An 18,764-nucleotide genomic window follows, 5' to 3' on the forward strand; every position below is an offset into this window, starting at 1 on the left:
TCCTGTCTCCTTCCCTCCCCACTGCCCCCTCCAATGATCCCATTCTGCCGCCCTCCATAACTTTGTGCACCCTCTTCCCTGCCCTGTCATCCCCTTCAGCCACCCTCTGCCCCGCTCTGCTGTTAGGCAGCTGGGGGGCAGTTCTTTCCCTTCTCCAGGCCCCTTCCCTCCTGGATCCACCTTCTCCTCTGTCACTCCTGCCCCCCAGCCCCTGCCCCACCCTCTACTTCTTCCCTTCTGCCCCCTCCACATTACTCTCCAATGCCCCTTGCTCCTCCCTCTCCCCCACTTCTCCCCCCACCCTGTCAGCCCTACTCCTGCCCCTCCCCCACTGCCCGTCAGCCCTACTCCTGCCCCTCCCCTCCCTTCAACTGCCTCTTTCAGCCCTACTCCTGCCCCTCCCCTTCTCCTCTCACCCTTGTCATCCCTACTCCTGCCCCTCCCCCACTGCCTATCACCCCCTACTCCTGCTCCTACCTCTCTCCCCCTACTCCTGCCCCTCCCCTTCTCCTCCCACCCTGTCATCCCTATTCCTACCTCTCCCCCATTGCCCCTCTCATCCCTACGCCTGCCCCTCCCCTCAACTACTCCTTTCACCTCTACTCCTGCCCCTCCCGCACTGCCCATCACACCTACTCCTGCCCCTCCCCTTCTCCCCCGACCCTGTCATCACTAGTCCTGCCCCTCCCCCATTGCACATCACCCCTACTCCTGCCCCGACTGCCATCCCTCCCCCACTGCCCCTGTCACCCCTACTCCTGTCCCTCCCCTCAACTACCCCTGTCACCCAGACTCCTGCCCCGCCCCCACTGCCCCTGTCACCCAGACTCCTGCCACGCCCCTTCCCCCGCTTCGGCCCCTTGCTCCTCCCCCTCTCCTAGCCCCGCCTCCAGGCTGCCGTTGGCCGTTTGGCGCGTGCCTTGTACTAGCCTCCGTCCTTGCAGAAGCGCGGACACAGCGACAGCTCCGCTGGGTCACGTGCGGGTTGTTGGTAAGAGGAGGCCGCCGATTGGTCGGGACTCGGGAGGAGCCGGCCAATCGAGGAGGTGAAAGCGGTTGATTGGTTGGATTTCGAAGGGGAAGGGGCCGTAGGGAAGCGGCCAGCCAATTAGCTGAGAGCTAGACAGCCAACGGGCAGTGGCTCAGTGGGGGGGTTTGAATTCGAACGACGCAGGGCGTCGGAAGAGGTTGAGAAGAGTTAAACTAGCGCAGCCAAGGCGATCGCTGGTGAGGGGCGCGCGGGACCGGACTGTCCCCCTCCCCGGTGGGGTGGTGGTGGTGGCGGCGGCGCGCGCGAGCTGGACTCCCCGGGCGGAGGGAGAGAGGTCAGGTCGGGTTGTTTCTGAAGCACGGCGGGTTGAGCAGTGGAGGGGCAGAGGCGATGCAGATGGGTGGGGCTGGGCCGGGGAAGTTCCTGTTTCCCCTCCCCCCACCTATGGCATTCACTTGCCTATCTCCCCTTCTCCCCACAGGTTCACTTCAGAGCCCAGAACGCCAGCTACTCCGCCCAGGCCAGGGAGAGTGCTGCAGTGGTGAGTGTGACTTGGGGGGAATGATCAGGGCACAGGTGCTGAATCTGCTCCTATGGGCTTTGGGACTCCCTGTGTGGAAGGAGTTTGCTTGGTCCCCACTTATGGGCACCAACCAGGTCCTGCCCCTCCAGAGGGTCATAGAATCATAGAATATCAGGGTTGGAAGGGACCCCAGAAGGTCATCTAGTCCAACCCCCTGCTCGAAGCAGGACCAATTCCCAGTTAAATCATCCCAGCCAGGGCTTTGTCAAGCCTGACCTTAAAAACCTCTAAGGAAGGAGATTCTACCATCTCCCTAGGTAACGCATTCCAGTGTTTCACCACCCTCTTAGTGAAAAAGTTTTTCCTAATATCCAATCTAAACCTCCCCCATTGCAACTTGAGACCATTACTCCTCATTCTGTCATCTGCTACCATTGAGAACAGTCTAGAGCCATCCTCTTTGGAACCCCCTTTCAGGTAGTTGAAAGCAGCTATCAAATCCCCCCTCATTCTTCTCTTCCGCAGACTAAACAATCCCAGCTCCCTCAGCCTCTCCTCATAAGTCATGTGCTCTAGACCCTAATCATTTTTGTTGCCCTTCGCTGGACTCTCTCCAATTTATCCACATCCTTCTTGTAGTGTGGGGCCCAAAACTGGACACAGTACTCCAGATGAGGCCTCACCAGTGTCGAATAGAGGGGAACGATCACGTCCCTCGATCTGCTCGCTATGCCCCTACTTATACATCCCAAAATGCCATTGGCCTTCTTGGCAACAAGGGCACACTGTTGACTCATATCCAGCTTCTCGTCCACTGTCACCCCTAGGTCCTTTTCCGCAGAACTGCTGCCTAGCCATTCGGTCCCTAGTCTGTAGCGGTGCATTGGATTCTTCCATCCTAAGTGCAGGACCCTGCACTTATCCTTATTGAACCTCATCAGATTTCTTTTGGCCCAATCCTCCAATTTGTCTAGGTCCTTCTGTATCCTATCCCTCCCCTCCAGCGTATCTACCACTCCTCCCAGTTTAGTATCATCCGCAAATTTGCTGAGAGTGCAATCCACACCATCCTCCAGATCATTTATGAAGATATTGAACAAAACCGGCCCCAGGACCGACCCCTGGGGCACTCCACTTGACACCGGCTGCCAACTAGACATGGAGCCATTGATCACTACCCGTTGAGCCCGACAATCTAGCCAGCTTTCTACCCACCTTATAGTGCATTCATCCAGCCCATACTTCCTTAACTTGCTGACAAGAATACTGTGGGAGACCGTGTCAAAAGCTTTGCTAAAGTCAAGAAACAATACATTCACTGCTTTCCCTTCATCCACAGAACCAGTAATCTCATCATAAAAGGCGATTAGATTAGTCAGGCATGACCTTCCCTTGGTGAATCCATGCTGACTGTTCCTGATCACTTTCCTCTCATGTAAGTGCTTCAGGATTGATTCTTTGAGGACCTGCTCCATGATTTTTCCAGGGACTGAGGTGAAGCTGACTGGCCTGTAGTTCCCAGGATCCTCCTTCTTCCCTTTTTTAAAGATTGGCACTACATTAGCCTTTTTCCAGTCATCCGGGACTTCCCCCGTTCGCCACGGGTTTTCAAAGATAATGGCCAAGGGCTCTGCAATCACAGCCGCCAATTCCTTCAGCACTCTCGGATGCAACTCGTCCGGCCCCATGGACTTGTGCACGTCCAGCTTTTCTAAATAGTCCCTAACCACCTCTATCTCCACAGAGGGCTGGCCATCTCTTCCCCATTCTGTGATGCCCAGCGCAGCAGTCTGGGAGCTGACCTTGTTAGTGAAAACAGAGGCAAAAAAAGCATTGAGTACATTAGCTTTTTGCACATCCTCTGTCACTAGGTTGCCTCCCTCATTCAGTAAGGGGCCCACACTTTCCTTGGCTTTCTTCTTTTTGCCAACATACCTGAAGAAACCCTTCTTGTTACTCTTGACATCTCTTGCTAGCTGCAGCTCCAGGTGCGATTTGGCCCTCCTGATATCTTTCCTACATGCCCGAGCAATATTTTTATACTCTTCCCTGGTCATATGTCCAACCTTCCACTTCTTGTAAGCTTCTTTTTTATGTTTAAGATCCGCTAGGATTTCACCATTAAGCCAAGCTGGTCGCCTGCCATATTTACTATTCTTTCGACTCATCGGGATGGTTTGTCCCTGTAACCTCAACAGGGATTCCTTGAAATACAGCCAGCTCTCCTGGACTCCTTTCCCCTTCATGTTAGTCCCCCAGGGGATCCTGGCCATCTGTTCCCTGAGGGAGTCGAAGTCTGCTTTCCTGAAGTCCAGGGTCCGTATCCTGCTGCTTACCTTTCTTCCCTGCGTCAGGATCCTGAACTCAACCAACTCATGGTCACTGCCTCCCAGATTCCCATCCACTTTTGCTTCCCCCACTAATTCTACCCGGTTTGTGAGCAGCAGGTCAAGAAAAGCGCCCCCCCTAGTTGGCTCCCCTAGCACTTGCGCCAGGAAATTGTCCCCTACGCTTTCCAAAAACTTCCTGGATTGTCTATGCACCGCTGTATTGCTCTCCCAGCAGATATCAGGAAAATTAAAGTCACCCATGAGAATCAGGGCATGCGATCTAGTAGCTTCCGTGAGTTGCCGGAAGAAAGCCTCATCCACCTCATCCCCCTGGTCTGGTGGTCTATAGCAGACTCCCACCACTACATCACTCTTGTTGCACACACTTCTAAACTTAATCCAGAGACACTCAGGTTTTTCCACAGTTTCGTACCGGAGCTCTGAGCAGTCATACTGCTCCCTTACATACAGTGCTACTCCCCCACCTTTTCTGCCCTGCCTGTCCTTCCTGAACAGTTTATAACCATCCATGACTGTACTCCAGTCATGTGAGTTATCCCACCAAGTCTCTGTTATTCCAATGACGTCATAGTTCCTTGACATCACCAGGACCTCCAGTTCTCCCTGCTTGTTTCCAAGGCTTTGTGCATTTGTATATAAGCACTTGAGATAACCTGTTGATCGCCCCTCATTCCCAGTATGAGGCAGGAGCCCTCCCCTCACAGACATTCCTGCCTGTGCTTCCTCCCGGTATCCTGCTTTCCCACTTACCTCAGGGCTTTGGTCTCCTTCCCCCGGTGAACCTAGTTTAAAGCCCTCCTCACTAGGTTAGCCAGCCTGCTCGCAAAGATGCTCTTCCCTCTCTTCGTAAGATGGAGCCCGTCTCTGCCCAGCACTCCCCCTTCATGGAACACCATCCCATGGTCAAAGAATCCAAAGCCTTCTCTCCGACACCACCTGCATAGCCATTCGTTGACTTCCATGATTCGACGGTCCCTACCCAGGCCTTTTCCTTCCACGGGGAGGATGGACGAGAACACCACTTGCGCCTCCAACTCCTTTATCCTTCTTCCCAGAGCCACGTAGTCCGCAGTGATCCGCTCAAGGTCATTCTTGGCAGTATCATTGGTGCCCACGTGGAGAAGCAGGAAGGGGTAGCGATCCGAGGGCTTGATGAGTCTCGGCAGTCTCTCCGTCACATCGCGAATCTTAGCCCCTGGCAAGCAGCAGACTTCTCGGTTTTCCCGGTCAGGGCGGCAGATAGATGACTCAGTCCCCCGGAGGAGAGAGTCCCCGACCACCACCACCCACCTTCTCCTCTTGGGAGTGGTGGTCGTGGAACCCCCAACCTCAGGACATAGCATCTCATGCCTTCCAACCAGCGGAGTCTCCTTCTGCTTTCTCCCCCCAGACATATCATCTGGTCCACTCTCCGCAATGGTACCTGTGGAGAGAACATGAAAGCGGTTGGTTACCTGTGTCTGTGTTACTGGAACCCGGACATTCCGCTTACCTCTTCTGGAGGTCACATGTTGCCAAGCTTCTTCACTGGCCTCTTGGCTCCTCTGTGCAACCTGCTCTATATCTTTAGAGCTTTGTGCCCCTAGAAGCCTATCCTGAGTTTTGTCCAGAAAATCCTCAGTTTCTCGTATACAACGCAGGGTCGTTATCTGTTGCTCCAGACCTTCAATCTTCTCTTCCAATATGGAGACCAGCTTGCACTTTGTACAGACAAAGCCGCTTCTGTCCTGTGGAAGAAAGACAAACATGGCACATCCAGTGCAGGTCACAACAGCTGAACCCCCCCCCTTCCATATCACCTACCTACTATGAGCTTCCTCAGAGACGTTCGCCTGGAGTGAGCCCAGGGAGGCTTACATCTTGCAAACTCCCAGGCAAACTCCTGCTGTGAGCTGCTCTGCTGTCTCACCATGGCAGGGGCTGGTGCGATGGGGTGTGCATGGGGGGAGCTCACTGTGCTCTGGGCGCACACACAGGCATTGGGGTGTCTGTATAACACATGACTGATCAAGCCCCCTTGCTCCTTCCCAGAGGTCCCAACATGGAGCAGAAGGGGAACGCTGATGGACGGCAGGTGCCGCTTGCAGGGAAGGCCCTTTCCCAGCTGCCGCTGCCTGTGCCTGGCTTGAGGGCCAAGCGAGGGCACAGTGATGAGAATCAGCCTCCAACCGAACAGGTGAGATGCAGCAGGCAGATGTGAAAGGTGATTTCTTGACCCACTTCATTTCCCTGTTCTCCAGGGCTCTGCTCCCAATAACTGTCTCCTCTCTTCCCCTCCCACTAGAAACGTGCCCGAAGGCTCCCTGTACCAACCAGGAGGGTGGCAGCCTCCATCGCCACCACTTGTTCCAAGGCTTCAGCAGCAGCTGCAGTACCCAGGACACAAAGAGCAGGTGAGCTCTAGGGAAGGGTGTGTGCTAGGGAATGTGGGGTATGTTTGCCTGCAGGATGCAGGGACCTTTGTGTTCATGAGACCAGGGAGCTGGCACAAGCGGTCAGATGTTCCACTGCTAATGATGATGCTTCATGTCCACCACAGGCCACCGGGCTTCCCTCCGACCAGGACTGACCATCCCAGCAGCCTCAGTCGCAGGTATTTGTGGGACTGAGGCTTTCACTCTGAGGGAGAGGCTCCTTGTGACCTTATGCCACTTGCCAAACCCAGCACTGTCATCCAGAGTTCTGTGGGACCCAGTGCTGGGAAGACTGTTGGTGGGTGGTACTTACTAGAGAGCTGAGCAGCCTCTGCTGGCTGGAAGTCCCAGGCCTCCTCCCCTTTGGGCCCTCTCCATGGGGAGCTGTGAGGCTTGCGCTCAGCTCAACTGCGTTTCTCTGTCAAATACAATACTCCTGAATGCCATAGTTGATTGGTTCCAAGATTTGGGGGAATGTTTGGGGCAACAGTGGCCAGAACCCTAGTGACTTTGGATGAAACCAGAAAACTGAAAGCTGGGGGGATGGGGGATGTAGGGCCCGTGGAGTCCCTGCCATTGTTTTGACACAGCCACATCCTCTAGCACCTCTGGAATTGCCTACAGATCAAACTGCTGGTTGTTGGTGTGACCTGTGGTGCCCAGGGCAGCCCTCGCTGGAAATGCCAAGGTCAGGGAAGGCTGCAAAAGGGAGAGCAGATACTCCCAAGACTGGTGTGTAACACTGAAGTTAAACTCCCCAACCAGTCACAAACTGTGCTTATGATCCCCTCCCCCTCCACACTGGTAATCAAGAAGCAAAAAAAAAATCACTCAGTCCCCTTTATTGCATTCCAGTTCTCTGGCTCCCAGTTAGCACCTAGGTCCAGTACAGTGAGAAGTTATATATGCTCACATACACAAAATGTTTTTCTGACCCCAAAGGGTCAGCCATGTCACCAGGTCAGTATGGGTTTGGATCTTACCCAAAATACCACACTGTCAGCCAATCCTTTAGTGCCTAAAATTAAAGGTTTATTAAAACAAAAAAAGAACACGAAGAGAGATGGTAAAGCAGTCACATATGTACAAAGACTTTAAAGTCCATATATCAGGTTCCTAGCAGTAATGAAAAAAGGAGTACTTGTGGCACCTTAGAGACTAACAAATTTATTTGAGCATAAGCTTTTGTGAGCTACAGTCACTTCATCGGATGCATTCAGTGGAAAGTACAGTGGGGAGATATATATACATAGAGAACATGAAACAATGGGTGTTACCATACACACTGTAACCAGAGTGATCACTTAAGGTAAACTACTACCAGCAGGAGAGCGGGGGGGGGGGGGGGGGGGAGAGGAACCTTTTTGTAGTGATGATCAAGGTGGGCCGTTTCCAGAAGTTGACAAGAACATCTGAGGAACAGTGGGGGGTGGAGGGGGGGAATAAACATGGGGAAATAGTTTTATTTTGTGTAATGACCCATCCACTCCCAGTCTCTATTCAAGCCTAAGTTAATTGTATCCGGTTTGCAAAGTAATTCCAACTCAGCAGTCTCTTGTTGGAGTCTGTTTTTGAAGTTTTTTTGTTGAAGAATTGCCACTTCTAGGTCTGTAATCGAGTGACCAGAGATTGAAGTGTTCTCCGACTGGTTTTTGAATGTTATAATTCTTGACGTCTGATTTGTGTCCATTTATTCTTTTACGTAGAGACTGTCCAGTTTGACCAATGTACATGGCAGAGGGGCATTGCTGGCACATGATGGCATATATCACATTGGTAGATGCGCAGGTGAACGAGCCTCTGATAGTGTGGCTGACGTGATTAGGCCCTATGATGATGTCCCTTGAATAGATATGTGGACACAGTTGGCAACGGGCTTTGTTGCAAGGATAGGTTCCTCGGTTAGTGGTTCTGTTGTGTGGTTGCTGGTGAGTATTTGCTTCAGGTTGGGGGGCTGTCTGTAAGCAAGGACTGGCCTGTCTCCCAAGATCTGTGAGAGTGATGGGTCGTCCTTCAGGATAGGTTGTAGATCCTTGATGATGCGCTGGAGAGGTTTGAGTTGGGGGCTGAAGGTGATGGCTAGTGGCGTTCTGTTATTTTCTTTGTTAGGCCTGTCCTTTAGTAGGTGACTTCTGGGAACTCTTCTGGCTCTCAATCTGTTTCTTCACTTCACCAGGTGGGTATTGTAGTTGTAAGAATGCTTGATCGAGATCTTGTAGGTGTTTTGCCTCTGTCTGAGGGGTTGGAGCAAATGCGGTTGTATCGTAGAGAGCATTCTTATAACTACAATACACAAAGTAAAACTATTCCCCCCCCTCCCCCCCCCCCCCGACGTTCTTGTCAACTTCGGGAAATGGGCCACCTTGATTATCACTTGAAAAGGTTCTCCCTCCCCCCCCCCCCCCCCCGGCCGCTCTCCTGTTGGTAATAGGTCACCTTAAGTGATCACTCTCGTTACAGTGTGTATGGTAACACCCATTGTTTCATGTTCTCTATGTATATAAATTTCCCCAATGTATTTTCCACTGAATGCGTCCGATGAAGTGAGCTGTAGCTCATGAAAGCTTATGCTCAAATAAATTTGTTAGTCTCTAAGGTGCTACAAGTACTCCTTTTCTTTTTGCGAATACAGACTAACACGGCTGTTACTCTGAAACCTAGCAGTAATGGTGAGTTTGCTGGCTTGAAAGTCCTTCTGGAATACATCCTCAGCTTGGACGGGTCATTCAATCCTTTGTTCAGAGCTTCAGTTTGTGGCAAAGTTCCTCCAGAAGTAAAAAGCAGGATTGAAGACAAAATGGAGAAGATGTAGCTGCCTTTTATAGTATTTTTCCATGCGGCCTGTGCTTCCATTGTTTCAAACACAAGCTGCCCAACACATGGCTTGGAAGCCTTTTCTGTCCATGGGCATGCCTATATATGCCTTGCTGAGTCGGAAGGAATATCCTCTGCCTTCTCTCAATGGGTCAGTTGTATAGCAGATGGCCCTTAATGGGCTATCGGGCCGATTCCAAACTGTCTGGGGGTGTCACCCAGAAGCATAGCCCAAGTTTAAAATACAGACAGACAGACATATCTATAACTCATAATACAAAAGGTGATACGAACATATGATTTGCCTGAGATGATGATGATGATATTTTTTGCAGATATCTTACATGGCATATCTGGCATAACTCATTGCAATTTTACACTATTGGTATTCATAATATCCTAAAGTGTCCCCCAGATTCCATACAGTGTCACAGTGAGCACCCATGAAACCCTTCCAGCATATTGATACCCCAGCTCATCTCTGTTCCTCCTTCCAATAACTTACACCCTGAGTATCTCCCAGATGGACAGAAGACAAATAATGGAGGTGTTTGACAATGAAGTGGGCATTTTCTGTGATATTTTTGATTCCTCTGTATGCCTTGGTTTCCCATTGTACTTTGCACTGCTATTCGGTGGGTGTAAAAGGATTAGAAAGATGCTCTTGGGGGGGAAAAGGAGAGGTGAGGTATTGCCACGTGATTGTCTGGGGTGGAATGAATGGGTCCTTAAAGGACTGGTTTAAACCCAATCCATATCAATGGTGGATGCGCCAAGACAACGGGAGCCGCAAGAACTGAACAATTGATACTTATCCACAGGAATCTCCAGCAGGTGGAACATGTGATCTCAGCATGGGTCGATGTCTTGGGGATAAGAATTGGCTGTTGGAAGAAACGGTGCAGCTCTCACCTGGGACAAGGGACAGGGACAGCCACGTTGGCTTTAATGATAGCATGGCTCTAGGGTGCCCTGGCCTGGTGGTAGCCAGGTTGAACTCTGTCTTAGTATAAAGGCTAATGGAAGGATTTACAGATTATGTGGGGCGGTTGACTAATACATTACCTCATTTTGGTAAGGCTGCCTGGTGTCACTGCAAATACTCACTGAAAGCATTGCACCCTGAAGGGGTATAGTACAAGTCTCCCATGGGAGTCTGGCTTGGCTGGTTTTGCTATAGTGAGCCACAAAAGCCCAGATCTGGTCTATGCTAGCAAATTAGGTTGGTATAACTACATTGCTCAAAGGTGTGAAAAATCCACACCCCAGAGCGATGCAGTAAAACTGACCTAACCCCCCGGTGTAGACAGTGCTCAGTCGATGGGAGAATTCTCCTGTTGACATAGCTACTGCCTCTCAGCGTGGTGGTGTACCTACAGCAGTGGGAGAACCTCTTCTGTCACTGAAGCACTACGGGGTGCAGCTGCAGCATTTTAAGTGTAGACAAGTCCACTGTTTTGGATTCTTGGAGGCCACGGCCTGTCCCTGTAGAAGAGTGTGTGGGTCCTTGGGGTCTAGCACACTAAAGGGGTTATTCCAAAGGGACTGGTTACAGGCGGGAGTATAGACCAGACCCTGTGGCTGTCTGACAGGTGGTGGCAGAGAGTCAGATACTGAATGGTTTCAGTGACTAAATTGTCAATTTGCCAAGTGCCATGTTCTGTCCTTGGGGCTCCCATTGTTTTGGTGCATCCTCCATTGATATGGGTCAGTTCCAGCTGGTCCTTTAACACCCATCTGTTCCACACTAGCCAGTTACACGACACAACGCCTCCCATCTCCTGCTCTGCCCCAAGAGCAGCTCTTGAATTATTTTGCACCTGCTGGCTAGCAATGTAAAGTACAGAGGTAAACTGAGGCACATAAAATATTACATTTTGTCATGGGGTGCACACAGCTCCTGGCATGGGGAGAGAGGGGATTGGGGACACCCACAGAGTTATTGCAATGGAGGGAGAATGGGTAAACAGCCCCTGCCATGGGGGTGAGAATGGGTGGGACCCCAAAATGGGGGGAGACAACCCCTTGTGATATAGTGGAAAGGGAGCACACACAACCCTGTGAGTTGCATGGAGTTCCGAAAAGGAGGATGGGAGGTAGTACACAGGGAGCTTAGGAGGGTGAACAGAAAGATGCAAGGACCCCTGGGGCGTACCGGACCTCAGCCTACAAGAGCTATGAAGTGTGGACCCCCTAGTTTACAAAAATGTTCAGTGTGTCCTGTTTCCTTGCACAGTGCGCTTACAAACAGCAGACATTTTCCTTGCTCAGAGTTTCCAAGTCTGCCCTTCTGTCAGCTCTCTGTTTCCTCTCATAGCCACTCACAACTGCTTGACCCCATGATTTGCTGTGAAGGAGTGGGAGTTATTCATAATATTTTGGATGAATATTGTGTTTGCTTCAGTTTCCCCTATGTGGTGTGTAGTTAACTAGGTCAGGGGGGTGGGGGAGGAGGAAAGATTGTTTACCCTTTGCAGCAACCCAGAGATACAGGTGGGACCAATGCCCAGCTGGTTGGGGCCCCATGCCCATGGAAATTCTCAGAAGACAATGGCCACTCCAATTATTGACACCTAGCAATAAACAACCATGGACGGCCCACGCTCCTTAGGAAGCCAGCTGGGTATGACCAGCTCGAGGACAAAGGACTAGGGAGCGGGCAGGTGGGGTTGTTATGTGCGGGCTCCTGGAGGCAGGAAAGAAGCTTCTGGTCTGGGATTAAAGAGGAGTTATAGGGCTCTGGACCGACCCAGATCCACCTGACAAACTTTCCGTTGTCTGTGTTAACTAAGGATGTGCTATGCTGTGTTCCAGACATCTAATAAACCTTTCTGCTTTTACACTGCTGGCTGAGAGTCACCTAAGATCAAGGGAGCTGGGGTGCAAGTCTTCCCGGGTTCCAACTCGGGTGGAGTCACTATAGGGCGCTCACAGTGTGAAGGAGGGGTGCTGAAGGCTCTGAGGTTTGGGTCCAGGAGGCAATGAAGCCAAGAGGCCTACACTAGTGAGTGAGAGACCCTAAGGGGGCTGACACACTGAAGGAATTCTTCCAGGAACTGTTCAAGAGCACGGACCTGTAGCTCCATGACACGTGCTCTCCCCTTTCCCTCTGCAGACATCGTCAGGAGGCCAGTGCCTGTGGCAGCAGTTCCAAAGATGGGTAAGGCAGCAGCAGGAGCGACTTGGTGTCAAGAAGGGGTGAAGCCAGGGATGGGGAGAGGGATAGCCCTGCTGGCTCCAACCTCACCTGCCTCCCCCTTTCTCCCCACAGCAGCCCCTGCCCTAGCTGCAGGGAACGAAGGGGAAGAAGCGGGCAGCCTGGGACCTGAAGGGCCAGTTGAGTGATATGCGGACCAAGGTGAGCAGCTACAAGGACAAGGTGCAGAGACTGGATGGGGAGAACCAGCAACTCAAGAGGCAGCTGCAGGAGCAGGTGGTTCAGAACCAGGAACTGAGCAGCCAGGTCAGGTGAGAAGCCAGAGGACTGAGGGGGAGGGATCCTAATCGTTCTGGTTGGGGGGAATGACTCCTGCCCTATCTCACCATGCCCCTACTTCTGCAGCACACTGAGCTCTGCACTGCACACTTGCCAGGAGCAGGCACAGCAGAGGCTCCACAAGGTGATGGAGCTGTCAGACCTGAAGCAGCAATTGGAGGAGCAGGTCACCAGCCACAGCAGGACCATCAGGCAGCTGGAGGGGACCAAGCGAGACCTGTCATCCCTGCTGGAGACCAGAGAGGTGGGTCTGATCCTGGGAAGGGGGGAGATGTGATGTTAACCTCTCCCACTGGAGCCAGAGCCAGGCCGATCCAGGTTGTGTGGCTGGGGCCAGGAGAAAAGCTCAGCTCTTGGTGCCTGTGCTAGGATCTCCCATAACATGCTGTACCCATAACCTAGCTGTGCCCTGTCAGATTCCTGTCCAGTAGACAGGTTATGCACCCATTGGGTCATCTGCATGCTCTGCTCAGAGGGACCAGGCCTTACGCAGCAGCTGGTGCAGCTTCCATGCATGGGCTCAATATGCACCTCCCAGACACAAGCTTTGTTTCCTATAGCAACAACTCAACCTTATGAAGGCTTTACATAGACCTGCTGGGACAACACTGTGCTCTGCTCCAGTCTCCTGGAAATTCCCTTATTGCCAGTGTCACAACCCCACCTTGCTTTCAGGACTTACTCTTGTGTCTGGCTGTTCTGCTTTAGTTATTGCCTTGCTGAGAGTGCTGCATCTCCATAAAGTGACTGCTGTCCTTGCAGGGTGTTTCAAAGGAACCTTTCCCCAGTGTTCAGGCACCCAACTCCCTTTTAAAATCCTGGCCCTAATGTTGGGCCTCTTTGATTCACTTGCACTGCAAACAAGCACTGCTTTCTTCACCGTTGCATGCATTTCCCACAACAGCTTTTCTTTGACCAGGTTATCAGCTACACTCCATGTCTAGCAAGTCTGTCAGTTAGCAGCTGGGAGTCACATGTGCTGGCTTGACCCATGGCGTGTGACATTGGTCTGTTGTCTCTCCTGATGGGGGCCTGGGGCGTGTGTGTTGTGGTATCCCGAGAACTCGAAGCAAGTCTCTAGCAGTAACCCCGAACTCCTGGTCCTGCTCCAGGTGAAGCTAAAGCTGGTGGAGGATGGCCTGGCCCAGAGGGAGTGTGAGAACAAGGAGCTGAGAGGCCAAGTGGCAGCCCAGCTGCAGGTCATGACCCAGCAGGAGGAGCGGCTGCACCATCTGGAGATGGAGAGGAGGAGGCTGCATAACCTGGTGCAGGAGCTCAAGGTGACAGGAAGCTCTCATTCTGCCCCACCTCAGGGAGGTGGAGGGAATTAGGGCAGGACACCATGCAGGAGGGCGGGGGTGAGGGCTGGAAGAAGATAGGATTGCGAGGGACAGCTGATGGGAGCTGGGGACAACCTTCCCCACACTGGACTGACATGTCTCCTATCCCCAGGGTAACATCCGTGTGTTCTGCCGTGTGCGCCCCCTGCTGGCCTGGGAGGAGAGGCAAACGGGACTGGAGCACCTGCACTTCCCCCTGCAGGACAACAAGGCCCTGGTGCTCTCCAAAGTGGAGGAGGTGAATCCAGGGGCTGGGGCACAGCTAGCCCTGTCTATGTGATGGGCCATGGCCAGCCCTCTGGCTGTGCATTGGCTGATATTCAGGGCAGTCACTGTTTGGACATGGCATTAGTGTGGTTAAGTTGGGGAATGCTGGTGCAATCTACAACTTGCACACTACACGGGTGCTAGCTTTGGGCAATTCCCCCTGCAGGGATCCTAAGTCATCCACCTCAGCCCCAAGCCAAGGAGGGGCTGACTTTGCTTCTGATGTGCTGCTGCTTAAATGTAGGGCCCCTGTGCTTGGGGCCTTGAAAACCTTGCTGGCACCTCACAGCCCAGCTGGGCCTGCTGCCTCGAGAGCAGCCTTTTCACACCTCTAGGAGCTAGCATTTTTCTGAGCAACAGGCCATAGGTCTGTGCTCATGAACATCTGAAGGAGGGTGAATCATAGTGTAGATGGTGCACAGACATTTATGCATGAGACTCCTAGTGACAGAGAGTTCCTGCTGCAATGCCCTTGGGGCAGTGCTTCCCATGGCTAGTTCTTTCCCTGTTAACAACTTGCATCTTATCTGTAGCCTGAATTTGTCTGGCTTCAGCTTCTCCTACTGCCTCTGTCTGCTAGCTTAGAGCCTTCTGCTCTCAAATATATCCATATATGTATGTGGAGACCATGATCAAGTCTCCTCTGAGCCTTCCCTTCAATAAACTGAATAGAGGGAGCTCCTTCAGTCTCTTACTGAGGCAGGTTTTCCAGCCTTCAAATCATGTAGCTTTTCTCTGAACCTTTCCCAGTTTGTCATTATCCTTTTTGAAGTGTGGCTGCCAGATCTGTACAGCGTGTCCAGTAACAGCCACAGATGATGCATGGAGAGGCAATAAACCTCATTCCCCCCCCAATTTTCTGGTAGCACGTTAGAAACCTGGGGCCACCTCTGAAGGGTTCGTTAATCTCAAAATCAGCTGAGCAACCAAGTAGTTCCATTATCACCCTGCACCCACCAGTGCTGAATCTCACCTGCTATTGAACCGCCCCTTCACCCTGCCTGGCTTGGACCCTCTGCAGGTCCTCACAGCCACCTCTTCCCTTAAAGAACCCTCTGCAATCACTGCCCCTCATTACCACTCTGGGGACTTCCCATCAGAGGCGGCTGTCTATTCCCCCAGTCCAGGCCTGGGGTCCTGGGAATGAGTCCTATAGTCTGACCCACATGTCTGTCTCTTCCCCCCACAGTCCCACTTTGGGCGTGACCGCAAGGGTGATGTGAAATATGATTTCATCTTTGACCGGGTGTTCTCCCCTGCTTGCTCCCAGGAGGAGGTGTTTGAAGAGATTGCGCTGTTGGTGCAGGTACAGAGTGGGGCACAGGACTTGGGGGATTGGGAGTCTGGGGGTTACTCCCATAATGACCACTTCCTTCTCCCTCCCTGCAGTCCGCTCTGGATGGGTACAATGTATGCATCTTTGCCTATGGGCAGACAGGCAGCGGTAAGACCTATACCATGGAGGGGCCGGACGACATGAGCCCCGAGACTATGGGCATAATTCCTCGGGCCGTGCGGCAGGTCTTCCAGGGCGCACGGGAACTGGAGCCCAAGGGCTGGCAGGTGAGTGAGCATCCCACTCTGCCCTTCATGACTGCCCCCAACCCTGTGGCTCTGGCAGCATACCTGGTCCCCCCCACAATCTCATGGTTCTGATGTTGTTTCTGTCTCCGACACACACCCCAGTACCGTTTCACGGCAAACTTCCTGGAGATCTACAATGAGTCGCTGCGGGACCTGCTGGTGGGGCGGCCAGAGCGGGGCGCCGAACTGGAGATCAAGCGGGTCAGCCAGAGCAGTGAGGAGCTGCATGTTCCGAACCTCCGCTATGTGCCTGTGGACTCCGAGGATGAGGTGAGCTGAGACGTGGGTGTGCTGGAGCCAGCGGGTTTAGGAGTTGTATTGACCCCACCGACACACCTGCATCCCCCAGGTGCTGAAGCTACTGCAAACGGCCAAGGCCAACCGCTCCGTGGCAAAGACGGCTCTGAACGACCGCTCCTCCCGCAGCCACAGCCTTTTCCAGCTGCGCATTGAGGGCTGGAACCGGAGCCGGGACCTTCACAGTGTCTGTGAGTGTGGCAGGTGGTGGCTGGGGCTGCCAGAGAATAACTGGAAGGCAGAGCTGGGGGAGCATTGGTTGCTAGGACCACCTGTGGTGTGGTTGCCCTGCCATATGTGGGAGAGCTGGGTGAGGTGCCCTCTCCCAGACCTGTCTCATATCCGTTCCCTCTCCCTTCCCTGAAGCGGTGCTAAGCCTGGTGGACCTGGCAGGCAGCGAGCGGCTGGACAAGTCCTTCTCGAAGGGGGAGCGGTTGAGGGAGACCCAAGCCATCAACACTAGCCTCTCTACGCTGGGACTGGTCATCATGGCGCTTTCCAACAAGGTAACAGCTAGGACACCCCATGCCCCATTATCAGCAGTCTCTTCCCCTCTTTCCCCAGGGCCAGTGGTCATAGTGCTGTAAGCAACGTAACATACCACCTGCATGCACCTCACTGCCCCCTCCCTCTCCCCCAGCCCTTCCCTGCCTGGTATAGGGGAGCCACAGTGAGGCTGGGGGCTGTCTGAGGTACATGGTATGGAATCTCCCTGTCCAGGGGTACCAACATGCCCCCTCCTCATAGACAGTGGGGAGCTGACTCCTGTCTTCCACTCTGCAGGAGCCCCACATACCCTATAGGAACAGCAAGCTCACCTACCTGCTGCAGAACTCGCTGGGGGGCAACTCTAAGATGTGAGTAACAATGGGGGGGCAGTGGGAATAGTAGGAGTGTGGGGGAGGGATGAGGCGGAGATGTTTTGGAGAAGGATTTAGCATCAAGGTGGAGGGCAGGGCTATGGGGGACGTTGTATGGACAGGGTGTGGAGGGAGTCTAAGAGGAAGGGAATGTGCAGGGACACCAGGTGCTGGGGGTAGTGCCAGAAGAGGGCTTCTGCGGCTCCTCTAACCTCTGCTCCTCCCCTTTCCAATGCCCCCAGGCTGATGTTTGTGAACATCTCTCCGCTGGAGGAGAACTTGTCAGAGTCCTTGAACTCCCTGCGCTTTGCCAGCAAAGTAAGTGACTGACTGGTGTGTGGCTGAGGCAGATGGAAGGGGGTTACCATGCCGCAGCTTCCCACTCAACTCCATCTCTCCCCCTTCCAGGTGAACGAGTGTGTCATTGGAACAGCCCAGGCCAACAGGAAGTGAGAGGTGTCACCATCCTGGCTTGGCTGCACAGTGCGGCTGGAGCCCTGTGGGAGCAACGCTTTCTGCACCCCACCGGGGCTGTGGGGTGGCGTGTGTGGCTTATCTTGCGTCTTGTTTTTAATACTGGTATGGACTCAGCATGAGTGCTGGAAATAAAATGTCTTTTACAGCTGCTGGCTGCATGCACTTGGGGGAAACCCAGCTGTCCAAGCTGCAAGGTGGGTGCAGTGGGCTATCAGCTGGGCCTTGGCTGTATTGTTATCAGCCAGAACCAGGTCACTCTGGACATGGCCCTCCCTGTGTGAGGTCCTCTTTGCTGTTCATCCAGCTGCTCAATCTCCCCATTCCACTGCCAGCTTCTCCTGCCCCCGGCAGTTATGCCCCCCAGCTCCACTCAAGGGCAGGGCCGCTGCATGTCTGTGAGGGGAGGTCACAGCTGTTCGTCTTCAGGAGCGTAGGCTCGGTCCCGCTTTCCCCTGTAAGTTGCGGCAAGCACGACTGGGCTCTGCTGAGCGTGCACCAGTGGCCGTTCCTGCTTCCGTACACAGCCATTAGTGGCTGCTATATTTTTGTACAGTTTACACGCGACTGGCGGTGGAGAGCCCAAAATAGCTGCCACAGGATAGGGCAATAGGCCCTGTTGATGGTTGGAACAAAACTGCGCAGGCACGAAAGGTACCCACCATAGGCTGCCGAGTGGGAGTGCCATCTTCTCTGGGAGAGTCTGAGCAGCACATGTGTAAACACAGCTGTCAGATGCCATCTTGTCACTCGGCTTTATTCAAGCCATGCGTGCGCTCTAAGCAGGCTTGGGCGGTGCTAGGAAAGGTTTGAGCCTTGTAGAGCTCCATGTTGTATGGCAGCTCATCGGGTCCAGTCCAGCCCCTCTCCCTAAATGGAACAATCGTCTCTACCTGACCCCCTGAGCAGTGCTGCCAACTCCACGTAGGAGGAAGTCACCAGACAAACCTTGAGAAGTTGCTAGATGTAGCTGTTTAAGCACTCAGAAGGAGTCAAAAATGTCTCTGAATAAAATTTCCAGAGAATGCAACAGAGAATTATACACACACAGTGTGCGTGCATGCCCAGGTGTGTGTAGTCACAAAATCATTCACAAGCAGCTCAACAGTGTTAATAAAATCCATTCCATGCTCTTCTTACTGCATTCTGTTAGACACCAAGTCGATATTATGTCTCAACTGAGCATGTCCTCGGAAGGAATGACATTCCAGGGCTGCTTGGGCTGAGATCACTATAATCTGCAGGTGAGGGGGGGAAAAAAGCTTGTTTTAGCCAAATGTGTTCTTTCTTGCTGCTCTGTAGTAGGTAGCACACCCTGTGATGTAGGGAAAGATGGCTAATGAAGCGCAGGTT

General features: G+C 52.9%; 1 protein-coding gene across 1 annotated transcript; it reads left to right on the top strand.

Annotated features, from left to right (window-relative positions):
• The first annotated feature begins 1,105 nt into the window (after positions 1-1,105).
• KIFC1 (kinesin family member C1) lies at positions 1,106-17,541 on the top strand. Its single transcript, XM_074971986.1, is given in 19 exon segments — positions 1,106-1,227; positions 1,473-1,532; positions 5,897-6,041; positions 6,150-6,258; positions 6,405-6,458; positions 12,209-12,253; positions 12,365-12,393; positions 12,395-12,561; positions 12,656-12,833; positions 13,702-13,869; positions 14,042-14,167; positions 15,386-15,502; positions 15,586-15,759; positions 15,883-16,050; positions 16,130-16,268; positions 16,444-16,583; positions 16,861-16,934; positions 17,180-17,255; positions 17,346-17,541. Coding segments are annotated over 17 exon segments (1,944 nt in total). The 5' UTR covers positions 1,106-1,227; positions 1,473-1,532; positions 5,897-5,906; the 3' UTR covers positions 17,391-17,541.
• Positions 17,542-18,764: the final 1,223 nt, after the last annotated feature.

Source organism: Natator depressus, chromosome 14, assembly GCF_965152275.1.
Source record: "Natator depressus isolate rNatDep1 chromosome 14, rNatDep2.hap1, whole genome shotgun sequence".
Taxonomy (NCBI): Eukaryota; Metazoa; Chordata; order Testudines; family Cheloniidae; genus Natator; species Natator depressus.